This window comes from Electrophorus electricus, chromosome 21 (genome assembly GCF_041902795.1).
Source record: "Electrophorus electricus isolate QZ-2024a chromosome 21, ASM4190279v1, whole genome shotgun sequence".
Classification (NCBI taxonomy): Eukaryota; Metazoa; Chordata; class Actinopteri; order Gymnotiformes; family Gymnotidae; genus Electrophorus; species Electrophorus electricus.
In genome coordinates, this window is record NC_137517.1 from 5,790,001 (window position 1) to 5,814,212 (window position 24,212).

At 48.9% G+C, this 24,212-nt stretch overlaps 1 protein-coding gene across 1 annotated transcript in view; it reads left to right on the forward strand.

Annotated features, from left to right (window-relative positions):
• The window catches only part of LOC113570346 (chymotrypsin-like elastase family member 3B), a 39,845-nt gene that overhangs the window by 1,127 nt on the left and 14,506 nt on the right, over positions 1 to 24,212 (forward strand). Inside the window, exons 1-2 of the mRNA XM_081704862.1 lie at positions 1 to 3,756; positions 7,458 to 7,717. The exon at positions 1 to 3,756 is cut by the window's left edge and continues 1,127 nt beyond it. Of these exons, the coding sequence (XP_081560988.1) occupies positions 7,663 to 7,717 (55 nt within the window). The 5' untranslated portion in view covers positions 1 to 3,756; positions 7,458 to 7,662. The remainder of the gene's footprint in view (positions 3,757 to 7,457; positions 7,718 to 24,212) is intronic.

Sequence of the window (24,212 nt, forward strand, 5' to 3'; positions counted from 1 at the left end):
CTAGGAAGACACTAACGAGGAGTCGGAGACCATTTAATGTTCTACTGGGTCCTCACGCGTCCCTGCCACCTCTCCTCACTGCCTCTATTCAGAGATGTGCCCTTTCCAAGTCCTTTACATGGAATATTCCGCAGCCTTCCACACATTTGTTATTTCTGGGAAGGGAGTTTTTCTTTTTCTCCCATCAAATCTTGTCACTAACCTCATGCAACCCCAGCCCGTGGAACACCACTTGGCATGGCGGAATTCCGACAGAACTCTGGAGTGTGCAAAACCAGGAGTGGGAACCACGTGAAGACGACGTGATTAATCCTTCTTCCTTCACTTTCGCACGCACTCCTCTGCCCCCTCACACCCCGGGTCGGCAGTCTGACAAGCTGCGCTCTTTATCGTTGATCTGAGGGCCTTTAGCACTGTTCTGAGACCAGCCTAATTTCTTCTCATTTCAGGGCTGAGCAGCGCCCAAAAAAATTAGAACAGGTCTTGGAGAAGCTCCACGGTGGAGCGACGATCAAGGTAGCGCCATGGTTCCGCTCGGACACCGGGATCTGCTGGTTACAGAAGGGATGGAGAAATCCTTTAAAAGAAGCCATGGTGTTGTCTATGTTCTCAGAGGTTGAAGAGAGGTGCTTTTCAGGAGACCGCTCAAGGACGGAGATGGAGGCTACTGCGTTTGATGCAGACGCTTCCTAACGGCGTCGGAATGCCCTGCTATATGTTCCCTATCCGGTTGAGGGGGGGAGCGAAGGCTCTCTTTCTTGCAGATGCAAGAAATAGCGGGCCAATTGCTTGCGCTGGGGCCAGCACATAATGTTTTTTAATGGCCTTGTTTAACAAACAGGGGAAGCGGTTTCCCCTCTCTGCCCCAGTCACCCGTAAGCCCCAGAAACCCCAGGCCCTGGGACTTCCCAGAGTTCAACAGGAGCAGCATTAATCTTCCCTCTCTGTTCCCTGAAGATATGTGCATTTCCAGCCAGAGCGGGGGTGTCAGTCTGGAGTTTGCGTGTGTTTGTGTACGTCTATGTGTGTGTGTGGGTGTGGGTTGGTGTATTTGCTCGCTGCAGGTTCCACCCTGTCGTGCATGCGGTTTGGCCCGAAAAATGTCACTGACACAATCTCTCTAATTTGTTTTCTCAAGAGCAGGCCTGCACCCGCAAAAACAACCCCAGTGTTCCTCGCGTGCGGCAGCGGTTGCTCCATTACGGAAGCGAGGAGAACGAGAGCCGTTCCCACAGAAACCTTCTCGCTTAGCACGCACATGCGACAAATGTCAAAGCGCAGGATATAAACTGCGCGAGGGGTGAGATGCCTATGATGTCCCGTTGAAGGTCGGCAAATGGACGGCTGTGTGAGAGCTGCTCCTGACGCTGCGCAACCCAGTAGATGTGGCTTCTCATTTATCTTCGTCATAGCATGATTCGCTTTCAAACTCTTCTTAAAGAGTGGCAAACTGCCCTTTAAGGTTTCTCAATAACGCTCTCCATGAAACAATACTCGTGTCAAATGAGGAGGCTGAATACTCATGTGTCACAGCTGGAGGCTGAAGAGGTGTGTGTGTGTGCGTGTGTGTGTGTGTGTGTGTGTGTGTGTGTGTGTGTGTGTGTGTGTGTGTGTGTGTGTGTGTGTGAATGTGCATGTTTGTTTGGTTAGCGTGTGAATTTTTTCAGCACCTTGAATTCCTAGGTCTGACAAAACCTATCCCTTTGGGAATTCTACCGTTGGATCGTTTTTCCGGCTCCGGCCTCGCACCTCTGGACACGCTGTCCTATTTGGTCTGACGCCTCTGTTTATTCTCCCTCACATCATCTCCTCTCGGAGAGGGCTGTGCTCCAAAAGTCACGCCGCATCTGTAGAAACCCAATCCGAAGCACTCCCTGTGAACTCTTTATCCTAGAGTGACGACACTGCATCTAGACCCGCACGGCCCGGACCCCACCTCCGGCCTCCATTAACGTGCTCCCGCTAAAAAAGAGTTAAAACTCAGGTGTTTCTAATTCAGCATCACAACCCATCTACTAAGGTTAGAGCCATGCAATGGCAGCAAAAGTGTGAATGTCAGGTGGAACGCTTCATAATGGTACATCTCCCAATCCTGGTTCCAAACAGGTAGGCAGCACAGGACTGTCTGGAAGGTCTGAAGACTGTCTGGAAGGTCTGAAGACTATCTGCTACATGGGAAAAGTAGGAGAACATGGGTCGCAATCATATACTCCAACTTATCCATACTTCCGCCATTTTTGAAGGGTCCTAAGATTTGAATGGTACAGCCAGCTGGAGGCAGGGGGTTATGAAGGTTGTAGCTACCAACCCGGAGCAGGGTCTTCGGTCCGAGTTGAGACCTCATGATTTCATCGGGCACACCTCAATTTTGAACGATAAATGTGGAAGAAGCATGCAAGCGGCAGAAACAAATGACCCGAACCCATGTGTTCGTCTTCTTAATGAGCTTAATGGTCTTCTCCAATAACCTGCTGTTTCTCTTCTTTCCAGTACAATACTACAGTCATGTGTTGATGAATAACCATACAGATCTACCAAAGCAGAAGAATCCTTGCATCTTTTTAAAAAATCTAAATTGAAGCTTAACCTGTAACACTACACTAGTATGACAGGTCATTTATTTACATTAAAGTTCGTTGCCCAGCAACTGATGGAACACGCAGTACCATTAAATCAAGGTAACAAAAGAACATACCACGCATGCACACACAGTGATTCATCCTGAAGAGAGACTGACCTCTCTTCCATAAACCAAACCGGTGCTCTGTTGTGAGACAGGATCCAAAGGTTAAAAGCACTGGGGCATGTAGTTGAGGCTGGGTGAGGTCTACTTGGAACATAACTGTCAGTGATACAGGAAGAGAAAAGGGCACCTGTCTCTGCTTTGCATGTGACCCAACGCTCACCCTAATCCCCAGCGCTCAGGTCACAAAGTGTTAGTCCTGCTAATCCCCACCAGGCCAATAAAAGATCTGGATTCAATCAATATCTCCTCAAGAGTCACAATGGAACGACCCAAACCCGCAGCATAACCTGTGATCCTGACCCAAAATCCATAACTCTACGCCAAGCCCCAACCTTCACAGCCTTTCTGCAAACCTTTGAGTGTTGCTTCCTATACTGGATGTAGGGATTTTTTTTTTAATAGTCATAATTCATTTTGCGCATCATTGTTAGGCTAAACTCTGCCCTCTGACCGTATTCGTCTTATTGTTTCCTGTAACGTGATTGCAGATGACCCAGCTGGTGGTTTATGGACCGTTCCATCTGGTCAGAGTAGTCCTTGTGATCCTCAGATGGCCGTTGAGGAGATCGCTCCCAGTCTTCCTCGGCAACCGGCACCGTGCCGTCAGCTCCTAGCCCACACTGACCTGCTGAGTTGGGCTAGCTGCTTCCTTCGCTGACTAATAAGCTCCATCAGGGAAAATAAATGAAACATTTGGGTGTGAGCTGTTTTACGTGGACCGGTCTGGCTTGGATGTTTGTGGCAACTCATGCTTCCCCTTTTTCTCCTCACACTAGATGGACGTAATGGCTTGTTGCTGTTTTCATCTTCTGTCTCTGTGTGATGGAGTCACTGAACCACACCATCACGGGAGCCACCGCCACACATCGTGTGTAATAAAGCCTAATGTGCTTGCCTCTGGAGAGCCCCATCGGGGGAGGCGCGACAGTGGTGGGGTCCTCTTCGTGAGCTGGCAGCATCCACAGAGAGACCAGAGGAGGGGAACCTGGTGGAAGCCAACCAGTGGAGAAGTGAGTTAATAAACAAAACTGGTCGAACGGTATAGAAATGAATAAGGACCGATTTAACATGATGATGGAATGTTATGTACATAACTGCCTATGTGAACACTGTAATATTGATTGTGATTGGCTCTAGCGTCTGTCCCTCCTATTGGTATGCTAATTAGGGGAGGAGCTTGGGGTGAATAGAGGGAGGCTTGGGGGACACAGAAAGACAGTCAGCTGGACATAATCGGCTCTATTTGTGAGATCTAATTAAAGACAGAAAATCTACGAGGCTTCCCAGCCCCAGACTGAGGTTGGTTTCAGCTTTATTTATATTTTACGACCAGCAGGAGTCACTGGCTCTACTTATACTTTTTAAAACCACTTTTGTGGAAATATGCGTTGCACCCTTTCACATTTTTAGCACCTAGAAATAAAACAGCTTGCACTGTAACTTAGTGGAGGAGTTTTACTCGCCCTCTGGGAGGGTCTGCGTTACTCCACCCACAGGACCACATGACACTTTATCGCCTGGATTTCTCCGGCACAGGTCAGCTATATGATCTGTGCATTGTGCAAAGCTCTGATGCAGGACAGAAGTGTCCAAATGCAATACAAAATTGCCCACAATCAGTCTATAACAGTCCTGATACAGACCTTGGGTCAGTATGACTTACCTTACGTAGCTCCTACTTACCGTAGGAGCGTAGACAGAACTGGCCCAAGTGGATCAGGAGCATAGACAGAACTGGTCAGAGTGGATCAAGAGTGTAGACAGAACTGGCCCAAGTGGATCAGGAGCGTAGACAGAACTGGTCAGAGTGGATCAGGAGTGTAGACAGAACTGGTCAGAGTGGATCAGGAGCGTAGACAGAACTGGCCCAAGTGGATCAGGAGCGTAGACAGAACTGGCCCAAGTGCATCAGGAGTGTAGACAGAACTGGCCCGAGTGGATCAGGAGCGTAGACAGAACTGGCCAGAGTGGATCAGGAGCGTAGACAGAACTGGCCCAAGTGGATCAGGAGCGTAGACAGAACTGGCCCGAGTGGATCAGGAGCATAGACAGAACTGGCCCGAGTGGATCAGGAGTGTAGACAGAACTGGCCCGAGTGGATCCGCAGTGTAGATAGAACTGGCCCGAGCAGAGGTCACCACGGGTTTGAGCAGAAGGCTCCACGTAGCCCAGCGTCAGCACTCGCGGAGGCGGGGCTGTTTGAAGTTGAGTGGCGTTTATGAGAGCACTTCTTAAAAGCGTGTCGGCTCATATCCTGCCATCCCTGGACATAAAAATGGATCTGTGCAGTCACATGGATGGAGCGGGCACGCAGTCGCACAGCTGGAGCAGGCACGCAGTTGCACAGCTGGAGCAGGCACGCTGGGAGCTGCCTGGGATTAAGCGGCTCGAGAGGTTGAGAGAGCCAGGGTGAACAAGCTGTGCTGGAAAACGCAGAGCGAGATGCTGGCAGGATAAAATATCACAATATCGAGGCTTGACACGACGTATGGGAAAGTGGACAGAAGACGGAGCTCCAGCTGCAGCTGGTATGATCAAGCCAGGGCTCGTGGCAGAGAAAGCCTGATACAGGGTCCAAAATAATCCAGACAACTATTCACATCAGGATATGAAAGACAGTGTTGACTCTCTGCAATGCAAGAGTACTGGATTCCAGGTCCAACTGAATTAGAATTAAGTTTCAATTTATCTTTAAAAAATGATGAAGACACGAAGATCGATACAAGACTCCTGTGTTCACAGAGTTGCTAATATCATGGCATCAGTGTTTAATGTTGTCGTTAAAACAGAATCGGTGCTTTCATTGCATTTTATGAAGACGGAGAGCCTGTTGAGAGGGTTATTGCGTCAGTGCCGTGCTGGGAGCAGATCGAACTATTCACAAAAGCCTCTGTCTGAGAGAGGAAGACAACAGTGTCTATATCTTCCAGCTAGCGGCTAACAGCACTAATATTTCAGTGCAAGATTTCATAAACAAAACCCCATGGGCCAATTCTGTAATATCCGTTATTCTCCTGGCCCAAAAGGGTGAGAAGAAAAGATACGAGAGAAGGGGGAAGAACATTAAAGAACCACCCCCCCCCCCACCCCCTGGAGGTGTTCAGAATGGCGTCAACCTTTCTTTTCTTATTGCACTGATGGTGGATGTTGCTGTGTTATGGAAAATTAGCTTTGATATTGAAAAGAAGCTGGGTGGAGTGAGGGGGTCCATATTTTGCTTCAGCTCCAGGGCTATTGCAGTGTCTGGACCGAATGAACGTCTGTGGAAATATTAGCGCTTTGCGATTCATTCATGACGAAGGATGTGTCGAAATTCTAAATGCGGCACGAACAGCAATCTCAGTATTGTCCGCGTTTCCATTCTGCGGCCGTGCCCACTCTCAGACACTGTCCGCACTGGGAAAAGCGCTTCTCCTGATAGGATGTACTGTTAAGAAAACAGCCACATACATCATTAGCACTGTTTTTGCACTGCTAGCGCACTAGCAGTGCGCCACGGCTGGCAGTGAGGCTTGTCGAGCGGATGCTCCAGGACGGAGGCTTTACCCCACTGCGGCTTTCTGGTTCTGGTTTGGTGAAATAGTCCATAAATCACAATGCATCGTATCAGAGCACAGCTCCAGGAGAAGGCTGTAAGGATGATGAACAAGGCGCAGATCCTTTTTCCAGGAATCGATACCTTTGTCTGGCGCTGAAGAAAACGCGACGATTCCTCATTCATAAATAGCATTTGTGAAACATTAGAGTCGGGTTTCTTTCATTCACGCTCATTCTTGCTCTCTAGATAATGCAGTGCTCACAGAGAACGGAACTGGAAATGGTGTGGGATGATGCTTAGCATGACAAACGTTTTCATTAAAACTCCGTTTCTCCGTTTGAACTGCGTTTTAGCTTAGCCCCTCTGTCCCTATCACGCATTCATGCCTCATTACTCCTCCGTGTGCTCTTCAATGTCCTCTGTAGTCTCACAAAGAATTTTGAGGCAGTTATATGGAAAAGTGGAACATGCAGATTTCAGAATTGTGAGATGTCTCATGGTATCCTCAATAAGGTTGGCAGCGCAGTCTCTCTCTCGGTGTCTCTCTTTCTCCATCTCTCTCTCCTTATCGATTTTGGGTGTGACCTTCCTGTGACTAGGCGTAAACCGATCCCGGGAGAGGTCGCAGAAACACGGTGGTGGCGTGCCAGCCTCTCGGAGGGAAGGTATGAACGCAGGAACAAACAGGAACGGTTCCATCTCCGAAGGCCACAGGAACTGTTAAAGCAGCACGGCAGGGTCACGTGACCCTGGAAGCAGGCACTGAGCATGTGCTCCCACGGGCACCAGCGTCTCAAATGTTCAAATCCAGAAGCTGCCGAACTCTTTATGGAGGAATACAGCAGAGTCAAAGAGTCAAAGGGCATGGGGGATTAGTTCCATGGAACATATATGAAAATAAAAACTTCTATTTGTGTTTGTTCGTTAAAGGTTAACAGGCGTTAAACATTCTTCTTTAAGTCTTTTTTAATCCGCTGCTGCTTTGGTTTGTTGTTGTAACGTTTGGGATGGTTCTGCCCCTTATGTGTCTCAAATAAACCGTAAGCCCCTCCGTTCCACACACACAGTGCCTGCTGTAAAACATGTCTCCCCCACCGACTGTCTCCCCCTCTTCCTCTTCACCGTTAAGGCCTTCACACTCACATCTGGTTCATCGCTGTCTTGTTATCGCAGTGCTGGGCCACGGTGGGGTGCCATCTTTGGTGTGGCCTTCCTCACGCTTTGATGGACGAGCCGAGGCTCCGAGCGATGGCCCGGGAACAGCGCGCCGGATCCCTCCTGTGAGGCCCCCCCCCGCTACGAAACACCCCACCTCCAACCCCAACGCAGTGCTCCTTGTTCACACTCACGCAACTTTGTACAGCAAGAGCATGATGGTATGTGCACCCATACGCACACAGAAACCCTCCTGGGATACACAGCAAAGAAAGAAGGTAATTAGGCTATAATTATTATCATTTATTTCTGTTAGATGATTTAGTGCTGGTTACAGTTTTTATCGATTAGACATATTTCTTGAACTTGTACTCCATTTCTTAAAATTCTGAACACAAATGTGTATCTACACACTCAATTCAATACTCTCCACTCAAAAGCGCACAATTTTACATCTAAACAAAATTTCTCTTCAAACATCACACAAACGCCATTAAATACACATACACTGCAAAACACCCATTACACACTGGCCAGATTAATTTCAAACAGTACCGTAAAACGCTCCGACTGCAGTGAATAAAGGCGCTTATGACCTCATCCCTCAGATCAGTCTCTTTACGTGATGAACACAAGAACACAAGACACAACAATGTTCTACACTTTTAATTCCTCAGTGTACCATAGTAAAATAAACCGAAACTGTAAATGCGCTGCAAAAATGCAGCTTATAAACAACGTAGAATACAGTAATTAGTTTCTATGTATTTACCAGCATAAGCCAACAACAGAGAGAGAAGTCACATTTATTCTGCCTCAGCATGAGTGCTCCATGCTTTCTGAACGAGCACACTGCACAGTCAGTGATATGTGAAGGGATTTGTGTACAGAGGTTTCCACAAAAAGATCAACAAATCTGAATCATGTGTGAAAACAGGGGAATAGTGTTTCTAGCTTTGGGAAATGGGTCTGTCTGTCAACGATGCCGTCATGGTTTGGAACGTTTAGTTAATAGAATCAGTTATATTGTTTATGTGATCAAGAAAAAACGTAACAAGAACATGGCTTATCTGGCAGAACATGTCTAATATAGGACATCGGGTGCTATCAGCGATGGGATCACGGGTAGCTTGAGGAAACAAGACCTGCGTTTCATTTTCGAAACCTTTGCCCTTAATTTGGCTGCCGTGGAAACGTGTCACATCCAGAAGCAGACGCAGACGTGATCAGGTGCCGTGAGATCTGGCGACTTTCAAAGATTATTTTCAGAAACTGCTCTAGGTGTATGGAGCTCGAACGCACCCAATACCGATTGCTTAGTTACAAGAAATTATTATCAAACAGTGAGCTGAGAAAACAAAGTGAAAGGTGATGAAACACAGCGTTGCCGGGGCAATGGAATGGGGCTTTTTACCAGTGGGTCAGAAGGATGCGGTACACACAATCCATACGCTTCTCAAATGTATTTGCCCAAAAACGTGCGCGGATCTGACACTTTTTTTCCCCCCGTTGCACTTCGTGTGCACGCACGCTGTGTGTGTGGGAGCGAGGGTGAGAAAGACAGGGAGAAGAACGTAGGCATGTGGGTCTGCATGTGAAAGAGACAGAATTAGTGTGTGTGTGTGTGTGTGTGTGTGTGTGTGTGTGTGTGTGTGTGTGTGTGAGAGAGAGAGAAAGGGAAACGAAAAAAACTGAGAGGTGTGTTTGTGTCTGAGAGAGAGAGAGTGTGAGAAAAACTGAGGTGTGTGTGTGTGTGTTTAGGAGTGCTGCGTGACCAAACTTCAGTGTCAGGACTGATCAGGGTGACAGCAGATCTTTAGCGCATATCCCCTAAGAGGTGTCACATTGCACTGATGAATGGTGAGTGGTGGCTATCGATTGTAGATCTGCACTCGCAGCTTCTCATCTCGCCGCAGCCCCGTTTGCGCTCAGGTCGCCATCAGCAGTTTGGCCTGGAGAAGACGGCACTAAAAATATCTGCACAGCACTTAAAACTGTCCTCAGAACGCCAACGCTTCCTGTCCTGGGTTTGCCTTAAAGCCTATATGACGTTCCTAAGCACTGCGGTACCGATCCTAAAGCAAGCCCGACTCGGTCACATCTCGTTTTCAAATCTAGACCTCTTCTGAAAGGGCTGCCAGGTGCATTCTGGTTCCTGCCGTTAGAGGACTTTGCATGGTTTTATTTTACTGTGGCGGGCGTGCTGACCTTGTGTGGAAGCTTACTCTCCTGCTCAACTCGATATGTGTGCAAATAAGTCATGCACTTTAAATAGTTTCACAGCAGAGCCGGAACCAACTGCACGCGCTGTACGGCTCCGGGAGAACACACGTCCCGCAAATTACTTTCTGACGGGAAAAAAAAAAAAAAAAAACAGCATGCCAATTGAAACGAGAGGCACTCAGACCCAGGCCCAATAGTGAAGCACTCTGCAACGGGCAGATATTGGGCCGTTACAAAGCACAGCCGCACATGCAAAATCCCATTTCCCGGTTCACATTGTAGGGCATGAATCCGGAGTGGAATTAGGTTCATCCGCAAGGCCTTTCTGGACATGCCAATCGCTAAAGTCCAATGGCTTCTTTTGGTCTTGCTCTGCTGGTGGATAACGCGGACAGCCAACCCTAGCCTCCCTGCTTAGTTTTCATTGTTGAAAACAGATTGGAAATAAATGACTACGGCTGCACATTTCTAAGTCCCGTTGCCTGTCACTTTCAGATTTCAGACGCGCGCACACACACACACACACACACACACACACACACACACACACACACACACACACACACACACACACACACACACACACTGTTATAACAACAGATTTATTATTCTGCCTTTAAAATAATGCTCTCACTTTTTCCAGAACCTTCCTCATTTCTTCATCTATATGGAATGCCTGCATCCCTCAGGCAAAAAAACAGCAACCTGCCAACGACCTTTAATCACACGGTAAACCAGCCGGCAACGATAAATAATTACAGTCTGTCGTGAGGCACAAACCACAAATACGGCACACGGGCGAATCAAAACAAAACCTCCATATGCTGGGAGTATGTACACAGCCTCCGTTTAATTAGGCATGCAGTTAGAGAGTTTTGAGACTGTAGGCGGGTCAACACTCAGGGCCTGGCCAATCCTAACACTGCACTCCCAGGGCATTGTTGTCACTACCCATCAATCAAGTATAAAGAATGTGGGGCTTGCCACTGATAATTACTATCAACAGTTCTATATTTAGATGATCATCAGTTGGGGTTGGGTAGCAGCAGCGATGCCAAAGGCCCGGCGTCCAATCAGAGCGCAGAGAGACGGCTGCTGGGTGACCTCCTTCAGGGATAAACATTAAGCACTGACACGTCAAAGTCGACAAAGACACAAACTTTAGCGAGAGCTGAACGTTTCCCAGAATGCCGCTGCTCGGGTTAAAGGAGGGAACGAATCAAAACTCTCGCCCAAACTTTTCCGGCGTTTGGGAGAGGAGGATGAGCAGGGAAGATTAGAAATCTGTTTCGCTCTAACACGCAGTTAGCTGTGCATGTTAATTGAGTTTAACTGTGTCAGGACTGTTTTGTAATAATGTTGCCACAATGATCCGATCGCTCTGAAGAGCTGCTGTCTCAGAATGTTATGCCTAAAACACCGAGATTGAATTAAAGCTTAGTTAACGCTGTTTATTGATTTATAAGGAGATCTTGATCCTGTTGAATTTAGCAATCCTGTCCGCTGCCCCGTCACGGTTCAATTCGGGTGTGGGGAAAAAAAAGAAAGACTCCAGATCACTATACAACGAGTGGAGCAAAACAAGGAATAAATGTCCACGGACGTTTGTCTCATCTTTCGTCCCTTCACGTCACCTGTGTGTTTCACGGGCAGTGGTGGTCCAAACCAATCAGCAATCAGGCGTGCTTTCAGCAAGCTGATCTATTGGTTCAGGGTTAATCATCAACAGCGCAACTGGACGACACAGCTGCACCTGTGCTTGCTTTGCCGCGGTACCCACTGTCCTTGCGTTCAGACCACACACGCGTGGGCTTGTATTTGGATGGAAACCTAACATTCTTATCAGTTAGAGGCATCCCGGCCATTCTTTCTCGTCGACATCTATCCATTATCTGGGTCAATAATGCCCGCTTTGCGTTTTTTTGGGGGGGGGGTTTTGCCTGTCGTTAACGTTATTTCTCTGTTGTTTACCTGCTGTCATTCATCTGTTTTCTGAGACTTCCATACTTCAGTCTTTCAAGGGGCAGACAGCAAAGGCCTCAGCGGTGTGAACGACGCCCGCGGTGGCTCTCCTCCCCTCTGCACTCCATTCCTTCTCTGAGCCCCTCTGCACCGCAGGCGTATCGCTTACCACCGATACCGTGCGCAATCGTTTATATGCGGGGGGAGCAAGGGGACTCGAATCCACTAACGCAAGAGAGCGCCAGGAGGAAAGGGAGAACGAGTCACAGACCGCGAGGAACAAAGGGATGAAGGAAGAGGTTAAGACAGAGCGGAAGAGTGGGGAAGCTCGAGGTGAGGTTCAAAATGAGTAGAAAGAGATGAGCATGTTAATGGTGTCTGAAGGCCCCTCCACAGCACGGCCAGTACCCTTAAAGCGGCTGCCCAGGGTGGCTGAGATCGCGTGGGCCCGTCAGCGTGGCCGGAGCCGGCCGGAGGCGCGTTCCTACAGGCAGCCGGGAGCCGACTCTGGCTCGCACAGATCCGGGCCAGAACCGGGCCAGAACCGGGCCCCTGTGCACCCCAGAAGAGCCCAAAAATATGCACGCGTCCAGGTGGGCGTTGTGGGGAACAGACTCTGTAAAGAGTTCACTGGGACCGGGAGATGGCAGCTTGCCGAAAGGCTGAGGTTCCAGGCGAGGGTGGGGGCTTCTGGCAGGCAAAACCTGGCGGCTGTGTGCGTCTCCAAGACAAGCAGGAGGGCGTAACGCACACCGTTTCCACAGAAGAGTGGTGCAGGCCCGGCGCCACCCGCAGCTCCCAGCCCAGCTCCTCGTCCCGTTCCCATTGTATTGTCTCCCTTCACCTAAAATCCCTGACGTGGGAGAAAGGACCTTTTTTTTTTCCGTCCGCTCTCCTTTGCCATCAGAAAGAGGAGCGACACACTCCGATTTTCCATCAAAGTGTCAAGAAACAACTCCACCTTCGCGGGTCGCATGTGGGATGCGGATCCTAGCTCCGCACCCGGAGATTCCCGGACAGCCAGGGTCCGACGCCATTCAGCTGCAACCGGAGCGTTTGAGCATTTGCAGATTTGCTGCTGGACACAGTGATGCACCACAGGCCGTCCGCAAAGCCAAGCGAAACAGCCATGAAAAACGATCATGTTTGCTTGATGCTGTGAGAGCCATGACCTCATGTTTTCTTATCTCAGAGAGTGATGTCAACCAATCAGCAGGGGGGTTTCCAGAGGCCTGCTGTAAGTAGTTCAGTCATGAGCCGACAGGGTCTTTCGTTTGCTCACCAGCTCTAATTTGGCCCAAGTTTAGTTCCCTTCTCTCTGAACTGGGGCATCGATTTAGCATTGATCCCTCACTCCTGTGCCTCTCTCTCCCACCACCAATTGCCCAATTAACAACTCACAGGAAGGCCAGTGGCTACATCCTAAAAACTACACACACAAAGACGCTCAGCTTAGCAACCACGACAAAGGCACACAGGCTGCTTCCCCTCGCTAAAATATCTCAATCTCAATTTGCATCTGATTCTTCCTCTTTGCGAATGCGACAGGGATGATAAAAGTTGCATTTGTTCACACGCTGTAAAAAGAAGTAGCTGGTTCGCGGGCGCATTCACATCTATTCAGCCCGCGGAATTAACAAGCCCTTTGACAGAAGTCCGCCCCGGTCCAGTGGGAGAGGGTGTCCCTGTGTTCTGCTTCTGTAAGCTTGTAAGGGCGGCCCCATCGCTTTCTCTCTGTGTCTCCACCGGCATTCAAGGCAAAAAAAAAAAGACACTTTTGACCTCTTTTGTTGGACTGTAGGCCTGCTGTTCCATTTGATTGGGATCTCGTTCTGTTTCAACGATGCTGTTTTCCACTTTAATTGACCGATGAAGAAAGCAAAAAGACGAAGACACCTCACTCTAACTTCTGTTTTCCTCCCCGTTTTCATTTCGGTTCCGGTGGGAATAACCGGCGCGATCGGTTAGATTGTTGCCGTTCTGCTGGGAATCCCTCCCGTAAGGCTCTGGTCTTAATGGATATCAGACCAGGTTTTGATCAGAGCCACACTCACACTGCAATAATTTAACTTGTTAAGCGAGGCAGAACAGACCAGCGGTCACTCTGGTTTCGGTTGACGGTAAGCACGTGCTAACATTGTTCCAGGTACTGGAGGATCATTTACGAAGATCGCCGTGATCGCATGACTCATTCCAGAGTGCACGAATCTTTCAGCCTGTTTACCCGTTGCGTGTGTTTCATACCCAGATTGTCACTGGATCTACTTTTGTCAAATTCCATTTACACTTTTCACTAAAACGTGTCCCCAGTTTGACCGAATGAAATCGCACTTTCTCGCGTAAAAAGCACAACAACCCCACACATCGTTTCTATTTACACTCTGAAGCCTTTGTAAACACGGTTCCTCACGGGCAATTACCAGTGCATTATACGCTATCAAATATGCGCGGAAACCGTCTATAACAGGCGCGGGAGAAAGCTTTGCTTGGCAAAGAAGCCAGACGATCAGTTTGATTTGTGAGAAACTGAGAGTGATGTCAGCATTTGGTAAGAAGATTTCCATTTATGTAACTGTCTGCGGATGGTAAAAACACATTGCGTTACACATGTAGGCCTATTGCATGTGTTAAAAACAGGATCCTTCTTGGAGGGATCTGGTCGCAATGCGACTTCGGTGTGTTTACACCTGACTTCTCATGCGGTCATGTGATCAAACGTGTTATAGCGTGTAAACGTGTAAACAAGCTCTTCGTCGAAATCCTAATGCGCTTTATGAAAATTTCATGAGTGAGGCCTGCTAGTGTAAGCTTGTCTGTGCAATTCCATTAAGAATTCTATTCCATTAGATTTATGTTAAAGGTCAAAGTTCAAGCGGTGCTCCTCTTTAAGTCGATCACAACGGAGCAGTAATTCTTCGACCCGTTTACTAAAACCAAATATATGCCAACAGATCACAGTACAATCCGCCATATGATCTTAAACGCCACGAAGATCTTAAGAAACCGGCTGGGTAGAGCCAGGCCGTGTTTGGCACACGTCAAGAGTTCAACATGACTAATATTCCCTCAGACGTGCTTACAGCGGCCCAGGCGGGCGTGCCAGCTCGGCTCGCCGCTCCCTCGCAGCCGCACTGTAGGCTGGGCTGGACGGAGACGTGCCTTTCGGCCCACTCGAGCAAGGAAAGTCATAAATCTATCACAGACGTCTTGATTCTGGGAGACTGCGCTGAGTGTTTCACAGCAGAGGCTTGTGAACAGTACTGTAAACTAAGCGGTTATGGGGGCACGTTTTGGGCGAGGTGTGCGCGCGCGCGCGCGCGCGTGTGTGTGTGTGTGTGTGTGCAATTGCGTGATAGTAGGCACCACGTTCATCTTTTTTTTGGTTGCCTTTTTACTGTGAACTTTAAAAGATCATTAAATCTCTATAAAACAGCCAATTTATGATCATTATTAAAAATATATCCTTGTTATTTTCATTAGAATGCTAAAAGAGGTCAACGCAGGAGTAGAGCAGTAGAACTCTTCCACAGCCGCTAATGAAAAGAGACCTTGTCGGTAAACATTTGAACGTTCCGCCTTTGCTCACATGTGGCCTTTATTACTCAAAGGCCGTCACATGGGTTCCTTTTTGACAAATTTGGTACAAGTCGGACATTTGATAAACCAGATTAGAAAACTAGATTAGAGAGTTTTGGTTATGCCAGCTGGATAATGACGCTTATTTAATTCTTGCAAACAAACAGCATATAGCCTAAGCAATAAATGCATCACGTTTCAAAACAAAACAGACATAAACATCTTCCAAGAACATGTTATTCCAAATGTCATTTGAATGGTAACTATTGAAAAATAATGTGCAAAAAACATAAACAATTTTTCCTTCAGTGTGTTTAGTCCTGCTAGCTGCATCTGGCTGTGCAGTGAGCCTTCAGTGGAGGGGAAGTTTCTGAGAAGTGTTCCACTCCTGTGTGGATTATGATAAACTGTGTAAGTGGCCTTGTCTTACAGTAAAAGATGCCGTGCGACTGCGTGTGTTGGAGGGCTGAGCTGGTCCAGCCTGTGGTTGTTAATGTGTGTGTTTTTATTTCTTTACGAGGCACTCACAGCCCTCTGGAGACGGGGCTGGTAGCGGGTGCTCTGAACAGTGCCATTGACTACGCAGACTGCAGCTCCTGCTACAGTCAACAGCGCAATTCCACGCCTTGGTGAGCAGGACCCCAGTAAAGCGGCGGTCGGAGAAAGCCCGCTTGGGGCGTTGCGCTCGGCGACCAGGTTCCTTCCGTCTTGAGCCGCGGTTGGGGTGGGCGAGGTGCCGTCGTGGGCCGCTGCCTAGAAGCCCCAACCTCTGACGGAAACCAAAGACCCTGACCAGACTCTGGGTCCCGGGACGGAGCAAAAAAAAAAAAAAAAAAACACGCGGGTTTTGCGAAAATAAATCTCAATTAGTGCCTCAGATTGATACTTTATTATCCCTGCCACCTGAAATTGGAGTCAGTTAACAGTGAAGCCAGGAGCACTGGAACATTGCTTGCTGGAAAAGGCTCTGAACTGCACAGCGTTCCCGAGCACATGCCCTTTTCTCTGCTGAAACAGGCCCTTGTTAGGGACCCGGTATGAGTCCGTAGGGAAAGGGCCCTTTCTTCCTCATTAGGGTCCCTAACCAACCACGTTTGAACTCAGCCTCATCTATCAGAGCTCTCGATCGCTGGGAGAGAAGTCTTTTATCTGGCAGCGTGCGGGTAATTTCCCTGCTCCATCTGGGGCCTCGCACATTTGTTTTTGAACGGTTCACGGCGTCTTTAGGGGCCCTATTAGCGCCACGCTCAGACCATCTCTAGGCAATAGGGCAAAAAATCCAAAGCAATTACACGTTACCCACCACAGAGCGGGAGAGAGAGAAGTTTGGGCGGGCGGGTGGAGTGGGGTGAGCGAGTTAGGGAGAGACGCGAGGCGCGATGAGGCCGGAGAGCAATATAAGGTGTATAATGCATCTCCGGGGATTCCCGGTTTGTGATGAAATATGGCCGTGCAGTTGGAGGCGCTGGGAACTTCTTCCACGCCTGCTAGCCCCGTAGACCCATGAATTACAGCGAGCAGCGCAGACAGCAGGGGCCCGGGGAGGCATGGAGCCTCGCCGCCAGAACGGACCCGCTCACATTCACGCCCAGCGCTAATTGGTCGGGTTTGGCTGCCGTTCCTCATCCTGCATGGAGAGGCCCTGTCTGGGTGCATTGATCTCGGGCTGCACCAGGAGGCCCAGTTGGATTCTTGCCTGCACCGGGGGTGCTTGACGCGCCGACGTTCTAATTGCTCTAAGAGGTTCACTGTGCTGGCGTCCCGGCGGCACCAGGGGGCCTAGAAGACTGAGGTTCGGGCTGCATCGGGGGGGTCCAGAGTGCTCACACCACAGCAGTATCGGAGGGGGAAGTACTGATTTCTCCGTGCAGCTAATGCTGTATTGAATCGGTGTGCTTTCGCGACAAGGTTCGCATTTCTGAGCATCTGAACATCGTATTCGTGGTGTTTTCTCCGCTTTTGTGCACTTGATTCCACCATGTAATTATCAAGCCCTCCGCAGGTTGAATGAGGCATTCTGGGAACAGAAAACAGGTCCGCACCACGCAGGGCTGTGGTTCTCCTGTAGACTGGAGTTGTGGCGTCGTCACTGACCCTGTGGCATGCGCATGCGGTGTCACTGAAACATGTGTCGCCTGGGTTGCACCCCCCGAAATCGCACTGGCTCACAGAGCACGGAGAAGACTCCGGCCCACACCCCGTGAAAACCCCACCCAAGCTGGTGGTGATGGTGATGGTGGGCTGTGATTGCCAGATCTCCATCCAGATCTTTTTGAGATCTGCTCCAGCATACAGCCAGCTGCAGAGCAGTGTCTCATTCACCACACTCATCAAACATTCTGCACTGTTCATGTTTACATATGCAAATGAACCACAGTATGCTGTGTGTGCTTCTGATGACAGAAAACAAGAAGGGCTTGTGTGAAGGCCGTTCTGAGGTCACAGAGGTAATTTACGCCCACCCATGGCCCTGCTTCAGTATTCCTCATAATATTTCTCAGTTTTAAGATCTAGGTGCTTGGGCTTTGGGTCACAGTGTGGGCTACAGTGTGGAATACACATTGGGTTACAGTGTGAGCTACAGTGTGGACTACAGTGTCGGTTACAGTGTGTGCTACACTGTGGGCTACAGTGTGGACTACACTACAGTGCTGTAGACTAGTCAGGGGTATGTTCTGGCTGGGGGTAACTGACAGCACAGTACTGTGTGCAGGACTGAGGGGTTTAACACAGCACTGCAGAGCTCCACATGCCAGATTGTGAGTTTAATTGAATTACAGCTCGTTTTCTGCCTGGCCAAGGTCACCCCACATGGGTCCTGGATAATTACAAGCTCCCGACAGACCCCAGCGCTACCTCGTGGAGGGTCAAACTAAGGACCAGGCCAACTGCTGTGAACCCTGGGTAGGCTGGTTTAATTCAGTGTGTTTCACGAATGTGGGAGTTGGCATAACCTCAACTAGTTTTTCCCAAACATGTCCGCACACATTTAACCTTTCGCAAAGCGGTTCCTTGACTTTGGACCTCCTTCCCAAGAGGCCAGTGGGATAAGGGCAAAGTCAGGCAGGCTGGATGCTCTAAGCCTTTCTGTGCATGTGTGTTTGAAAAAAGTAGAAAAGTATCTTAGCGCACACAGCAAAACAGCAGGAACCTTTGTGTGTGTGTGTGTGTGTGTGTGTGTGTGTGTGTGAATATGGCAGCCTCCCACCCCCTCAAACCCTACTACCCCCTCAGTCACACTGTCAACTATAATGAACTTTTATTGACTGTGACACTCCAAGCGGAGACCCAATAACCCACCCCCCACCCCTTTAGAACGCTGAACAGAGAAAGCAGAGGGAGAAAAACTATGTATCTATTTATCGAACCCGTAAACAGAGTATTATAAAAAAAACGGAGAAAATGTCATTTTAGCAGGAGCATGAGCGCAGGAAAAGAGGGAGAGAGATATGATTCCATGAGTCACTAACCCCACAAACACTCCCCTGCACCTCTGTTTCTCCAAGTCTGCCTGTCACTCACCCACATCCGCAGGCCACTCGATCCAAATCAACCTCTCAGATTGGCCGGCATCCCCACGGTGGGGCCCCTCGGGCCCCTCCGCCGGTGTTTCCGCCGCCGATCCGCGATTCCAGTGCCCCGTGCTCCCAGCTGATGAACACGCGCTGCGGGGGGGGGGCTCTCGTCTTCCTGTGCAAACAGCGCCTGACACAACTCCGGCCCCGCAGCATTATCAAGGGAATCTGAGGCCTCCGAGGGGCCGCGGCTGGCATCGGGAACCCCGACGAGCTGCTGTGCTGTGTTTATCCGCCTCTCGGCTGCTCCATCACACACCTAGAGCCACCCACCCGACTCACTCCAGCAATAAGCCAGCAAGTCTTATTCCACCAGTCATCTTTATCACCCATAAGCGTCTCTGGCCCTTCTGGGACTGATCTCAGCTCAGTTAATAAGAGATTTTTAAGATGGTAGGGAACCCAGGGAGTTTATGGTGATCGGTGAGATTGTTATCTGTATTTCATGAGGCAAAGTTATTCCTTGCTGCTTCCAGTGGCCAGCAGAGAAGAGCAATGAGTCTTAAATAGTGAATTATTCAGATACTGAGCCCATATGCATAGAGCATGTTAGGAGACTTTAACTTCACCTTCTTCTCCTTTTTAAGCTCTGTCCCATGGACCTAAAAAGCAAAAAACTGACCCTAGATCCGGATTTTATGTTCCGAGACAGTTAATAGATGTGGCACTAGTCCATGAGGTGATATGGATGAAACCCTCCTGAGTGCTGAACTGCAGTTTGCTCTGCCCTCTAATTAAACCCATTAGGATATGACATATAAAAACAGGGCATTCACTGAGTATGTGTAAATACAGCCATGGGACAGTGGAGTGATATAGTGTTATACTGCACTAATTTGCTCTGGGAGTGTGTTCATACAGAAGCACAAATGTTAATACCATCTCTTAAGAGATAATGGCATGTAACTGTTTTTATATCCTGTGGGGGGAGGGGGGGGGGAGTTTTTGTTATGAATATCACCTCATTGGTGCATTCATGGAGTGTTTTAAGGTGTTTTTTTAATCTCTGCAGGACTGCATTAGACTTTCTCCGTCCAGCTGTGGAGCAGTCAGTGGAGAAGTGGGTTTGCGGGGAGGTTAGGCCGGGTTAGGCCAACAGAACACGGGCTGACGGGCTGTGCACCTAAATCCGCTCTCTCTCCACACTTTTGCACCTGCAGAGTGATGTGGCAGTGTCTGTCAGCGCGTAGCTCCTCCACCTACTCCACCTCTCCTCTCCTGTCCTCTTCCTCCTTTTCCATGCTGTTCCTCTCTCCCCACCGTCCTGGTGTGGGAGCGCTGGAAAACGCAAAGTGGAGCCCTATAACAAGGCCGCTAAATGGTCGAGTTGACCTCCGACCTTCTCTCCCTGTCGGGGTCGGTCGGGGTCGGCCGGGGCGCGTAATGGCTTCCAGGAAGGGCTGGCGAAGCCTTGCTGCCGCGACTTTAGGTCGCGCCCGCGATCCGAGCATTCATTCGGCGGAGCGCGGGCTAATGGCCTCCTGTCACTTGTCGTTGGGTTCGATTACGTGTGAGTTGCTCACGTTTGTCCCAGATTATTACCCAGTTTACCAGCCGACGCAATGATCCGTGTTCCATTACAGCCCTCGTTCTGGAAGTGATCCACATGCCTACACACACACACACACACACACACACACACACACACACACACACACACACACACACACACACACACACACACACACACACACACACACACACACAAATTTACAGAATTCTCACATTTCTCAAAACTGCCCACTGTGCAGATTGGGTATGGATTTCTCTCATATACACACGCTCCCACGTTTGGGTACCGCACAGCTTACACGCAGGCTTCTCACAGGGGCAGCACAAGAGGAATGTTCTGGAAGCAATCCTGTGTAATTTAGGTGTAGGTTACATGAGCATGAAAACATCTGAGGATCCATGTTTCATCCGTTTTCCCTCTTATTGCTGAGAACATGCATTGTGTCAGAGCAGAAAGGTTCTCCAACCTTCTAGCAGCAAGAAATACAACAGAAAACGATGGTAACTGAAAGAGTGTCGGGGGGGGGGGGGGGGTGGTCCTTGTTAGAGCTCATATAAGGCTTTCTGTCCACTAGGACTGCTGGTCTTAAGTAGAATTCTAAGTTATTTATATTCATTTTTGTTTGCAGAAACCATTTTGCAATAGGCACGGCCTGTAGTGTCATGCACACCGTGACTGATTGGTGCACCATGGTCACTCTAATCGAGGGGCTGCAGTGAGGTCATAAACCAGGGACAAACACAGGTCATGTGCAACAGGCATGAGGCTAATAACCCAGCAGAGTCGCGAGGTCATAAACCAGAGACAAGCCGAGGTCGTGAACCACAGTGACACGCGTGGGGTCAAAATCTTGGCACGGCTGTGAGGTCATAAACCAGAGACATCCCCTAGGCTAAGAGCCGGCGGTAGGCGTGAGGTCATATACGAGGGACAGTTTAAAGTAGCTAGCATTGTTTACGTTCCTGAATGTTTCTCGGATGACTGGGGAACTTGCCGCATCCCTATTGGATACGTTTCGCTGTAGCTGGCAAGTGGTGTATTTCATGAGTCCCCTTTATTGTTATTGGGTACATTTATTTCTTTGTCTAACGCTGATGGCAACGAGTCATCAAGGTCAGGCAGTGTGATTTTGGAGAGGATGGTAGTGTTAGTGTCTTCTTCCACTGCATGCACGGTGCCGCTGTAGCACGGCTCCCTCAGCCACAGACGTCAGCTAAACACGGCGCTTGGGTGAAATTTGCGCTCACTTTGGAAGGACGAAAATAAGTGCACTGGCACCAGGAACGAAGGGCCCGTTTCAGGCCTCTTTCTTTCTTTTCCTGTGCCATAATTTGACATGATTAAATTATCCCAGATTTACAGTGAGGATGTGGGTCCCATCTCAAACAGGAACCACATTTTTAGTTACATTCACTTCTTCAGATCTAATCAAATATCAAAGACACGGCGATGCATGTGCTTTTGCGTTTGGACGTCCAGCCCGACATTTTAAAGAAACATATTTTTAAAGAGAGCCGGGGGAAAAAAAGCATATTGAAGAAAACGAAATGCCGTGAAAAATCTCGGACTGCTTTGGGTTCCGTGGAACTCGGCGTGTGTGACCTGAAGTCATGTAGATCTGGGGTGATATCCTTCTATTAGAAGGACTTTGAAGTTCACCTTTAACCATTTGTCTCACCTGCGTGCCAGAGACGAGAACTCTCGGTTCATCTGTGTCGAACTTGGACCAGGTTCAGTCCAAAGCAAATTCATTATCGCAGGATATGACATCGGGGGGCTAGCTTCACGGAGTCGTTTAGCACGTGCGCCAGTTGAATTGCGGGGGCCGTGTTTGAAGGAGATGGAACGAGAACTGAAAAAGCATGACCGCTGGGGCCTGGATGTACTGAAGAACTGTGAGGAAAAGCAAAAGAGGTAAGTATGGAGAATTTAGTTTCCTTCCTTTTGCAGTGTCATAATTGAAAGCCTACACGCAGACAAAATCCGCTCTTATTCGGTTTTTCTGTTTAAAGAGCTGATATTTGATACGCAGGAACATTCTTATATTTATATTTTAAAAACCTAGCACTGGATAGATCATCTATGCCTTCAGTTTTCTTTTTTTATTTTTTATTTTTATATTCCTGTTACTTATTGTAATTTAATACAGGCAAATCCGTCCAAACTTATTTCTTTGCAAGTTCAGTCACCAGTGATAAATGAAATCTTATTTTGTTTCCAGTTGACCTCATATGAACCCTTAAGATTAAATTTAGCTGAGGTGTTGTAGTTGTATATCTTGCTGATGTGGTGTCGGGCTAGAGCTCTCCCAGGTCACCGCTGATCCTGGCCCAGTTTGTCCAATAGTTCAGTCTTCCAAAATTCCAGCTGCCACACACTGCCATCTAATGGAACACCTCGGAATAATCGCACAGCGGTCCCTCTCCAGGCCTGGGGTAACTGACCAAGGAGGAAAATCCACATAAATTCCAGTGACTATCCGTTTCCCAAACACGCCACTCCCTGCCACTGAAATAACGGCCGTGTTCCGTCCTTTCACCTGTTTTTGATCTGTCTTTTCCGCTGTCCTTGCGTACGACCTTCATCCCGTTTTGCCACTAGACGGAATGTTTCCGGAATTGAATGAGTCTCTGCTGGACCAAACCTGTTTTCATTGGCCACAAAGGCCTGTGTGGGGGCGGTCTGTCATTTTCTTGGCGTGTCCGCGCTGGCCGCTTGATGGTGCAAAAATGGCACATTGTGGAGGAGATGTTGCACCGTCACAGACAAAAGCCGTCCAAGGTCGGGGGTCTGGCTCTGGCTCAGCGCTTCAGCACAGGGAGCGAGACCAATCAGACAGCAATAGTGCACTCAGAAGTAGAGAATAAACCGTGCAGATTTCAAAAGGGCCCTGCCAACACTGAAAGGGGTGGGGCTTGTAAGCCGGGCTGGACGGATTCATTGTAGTCGTGGCGACACTGTTGTCATAGAGAGGCCAAGTTTGCTTACTGTGCAATTAAAGTTAGTGGTGAAGTCTCCAAGAACCTTTGCTTGGGGGACAGGTCTGTACAGGGTCAAGAGAGGCCAAAAAGCCATGTGGAGCCAGGATGATCTGTGTGTGTGTGTGTGTGTGTGTGTGTGTGTGTGTTTCTGTCTCCCTGTCGGCACTGTTAGCACTTTGTCTCCTCACCTCAGGACACTGGGAACTGATACAAACTGAATGGAGTTAAACCAGAAAGATCCAGCCACCACGAAAGCACACTTCCGAGGACAACGCGGAATTCTGCACCTGCTCTGGATGATCCCAGAGCAGGCAGTTCACACCTCTCTCTCGGCAGTACACACTGTTACACGTCCCGGATAAACGTCACACCCAAGAATCTGTGTCGAAATGAGAGTTCTCACACAGTCCCGATCCAACTAGGAAACAGGAATGGGCTGAGCATGTGCCCCTGAGGGACTGTCCGCTGGATAACCTCCTCCAGGCCAATGCGGGGCGAGGTAGACAGCTCTGGGTGAAACCTCAGGATAGTGAGCAGCCAACCAGGGGCCAGCGTTGCTCCTTTTCATCAGCGCGGATTTATATCACAGCCAATTATTTTCTTGAATCTGTGTTTGACATGAGCAGCGCTGGGAACCAGGCAGCCAAAACATATGATCTTCTTAGACTGGTGAACACATAGTCAAATCACTAGCACATGGTTGAAAAGAGCACACACGCACCCTCACTCACGCTCACACACACACACACACACACACACACACACACACACACACACACACACACACACATACATGCAAACACAAGCCCTGTAGTATTCAGAGGACCAATACGCCAAACAGTCCTGACCTCAGTGGCCCTGTATAAGGAGAATATAAATAAATACATTTTGGAAACTTGAGAATGCATATGAGAGACAGACAATGTGAAGTGGGGGTGAAACT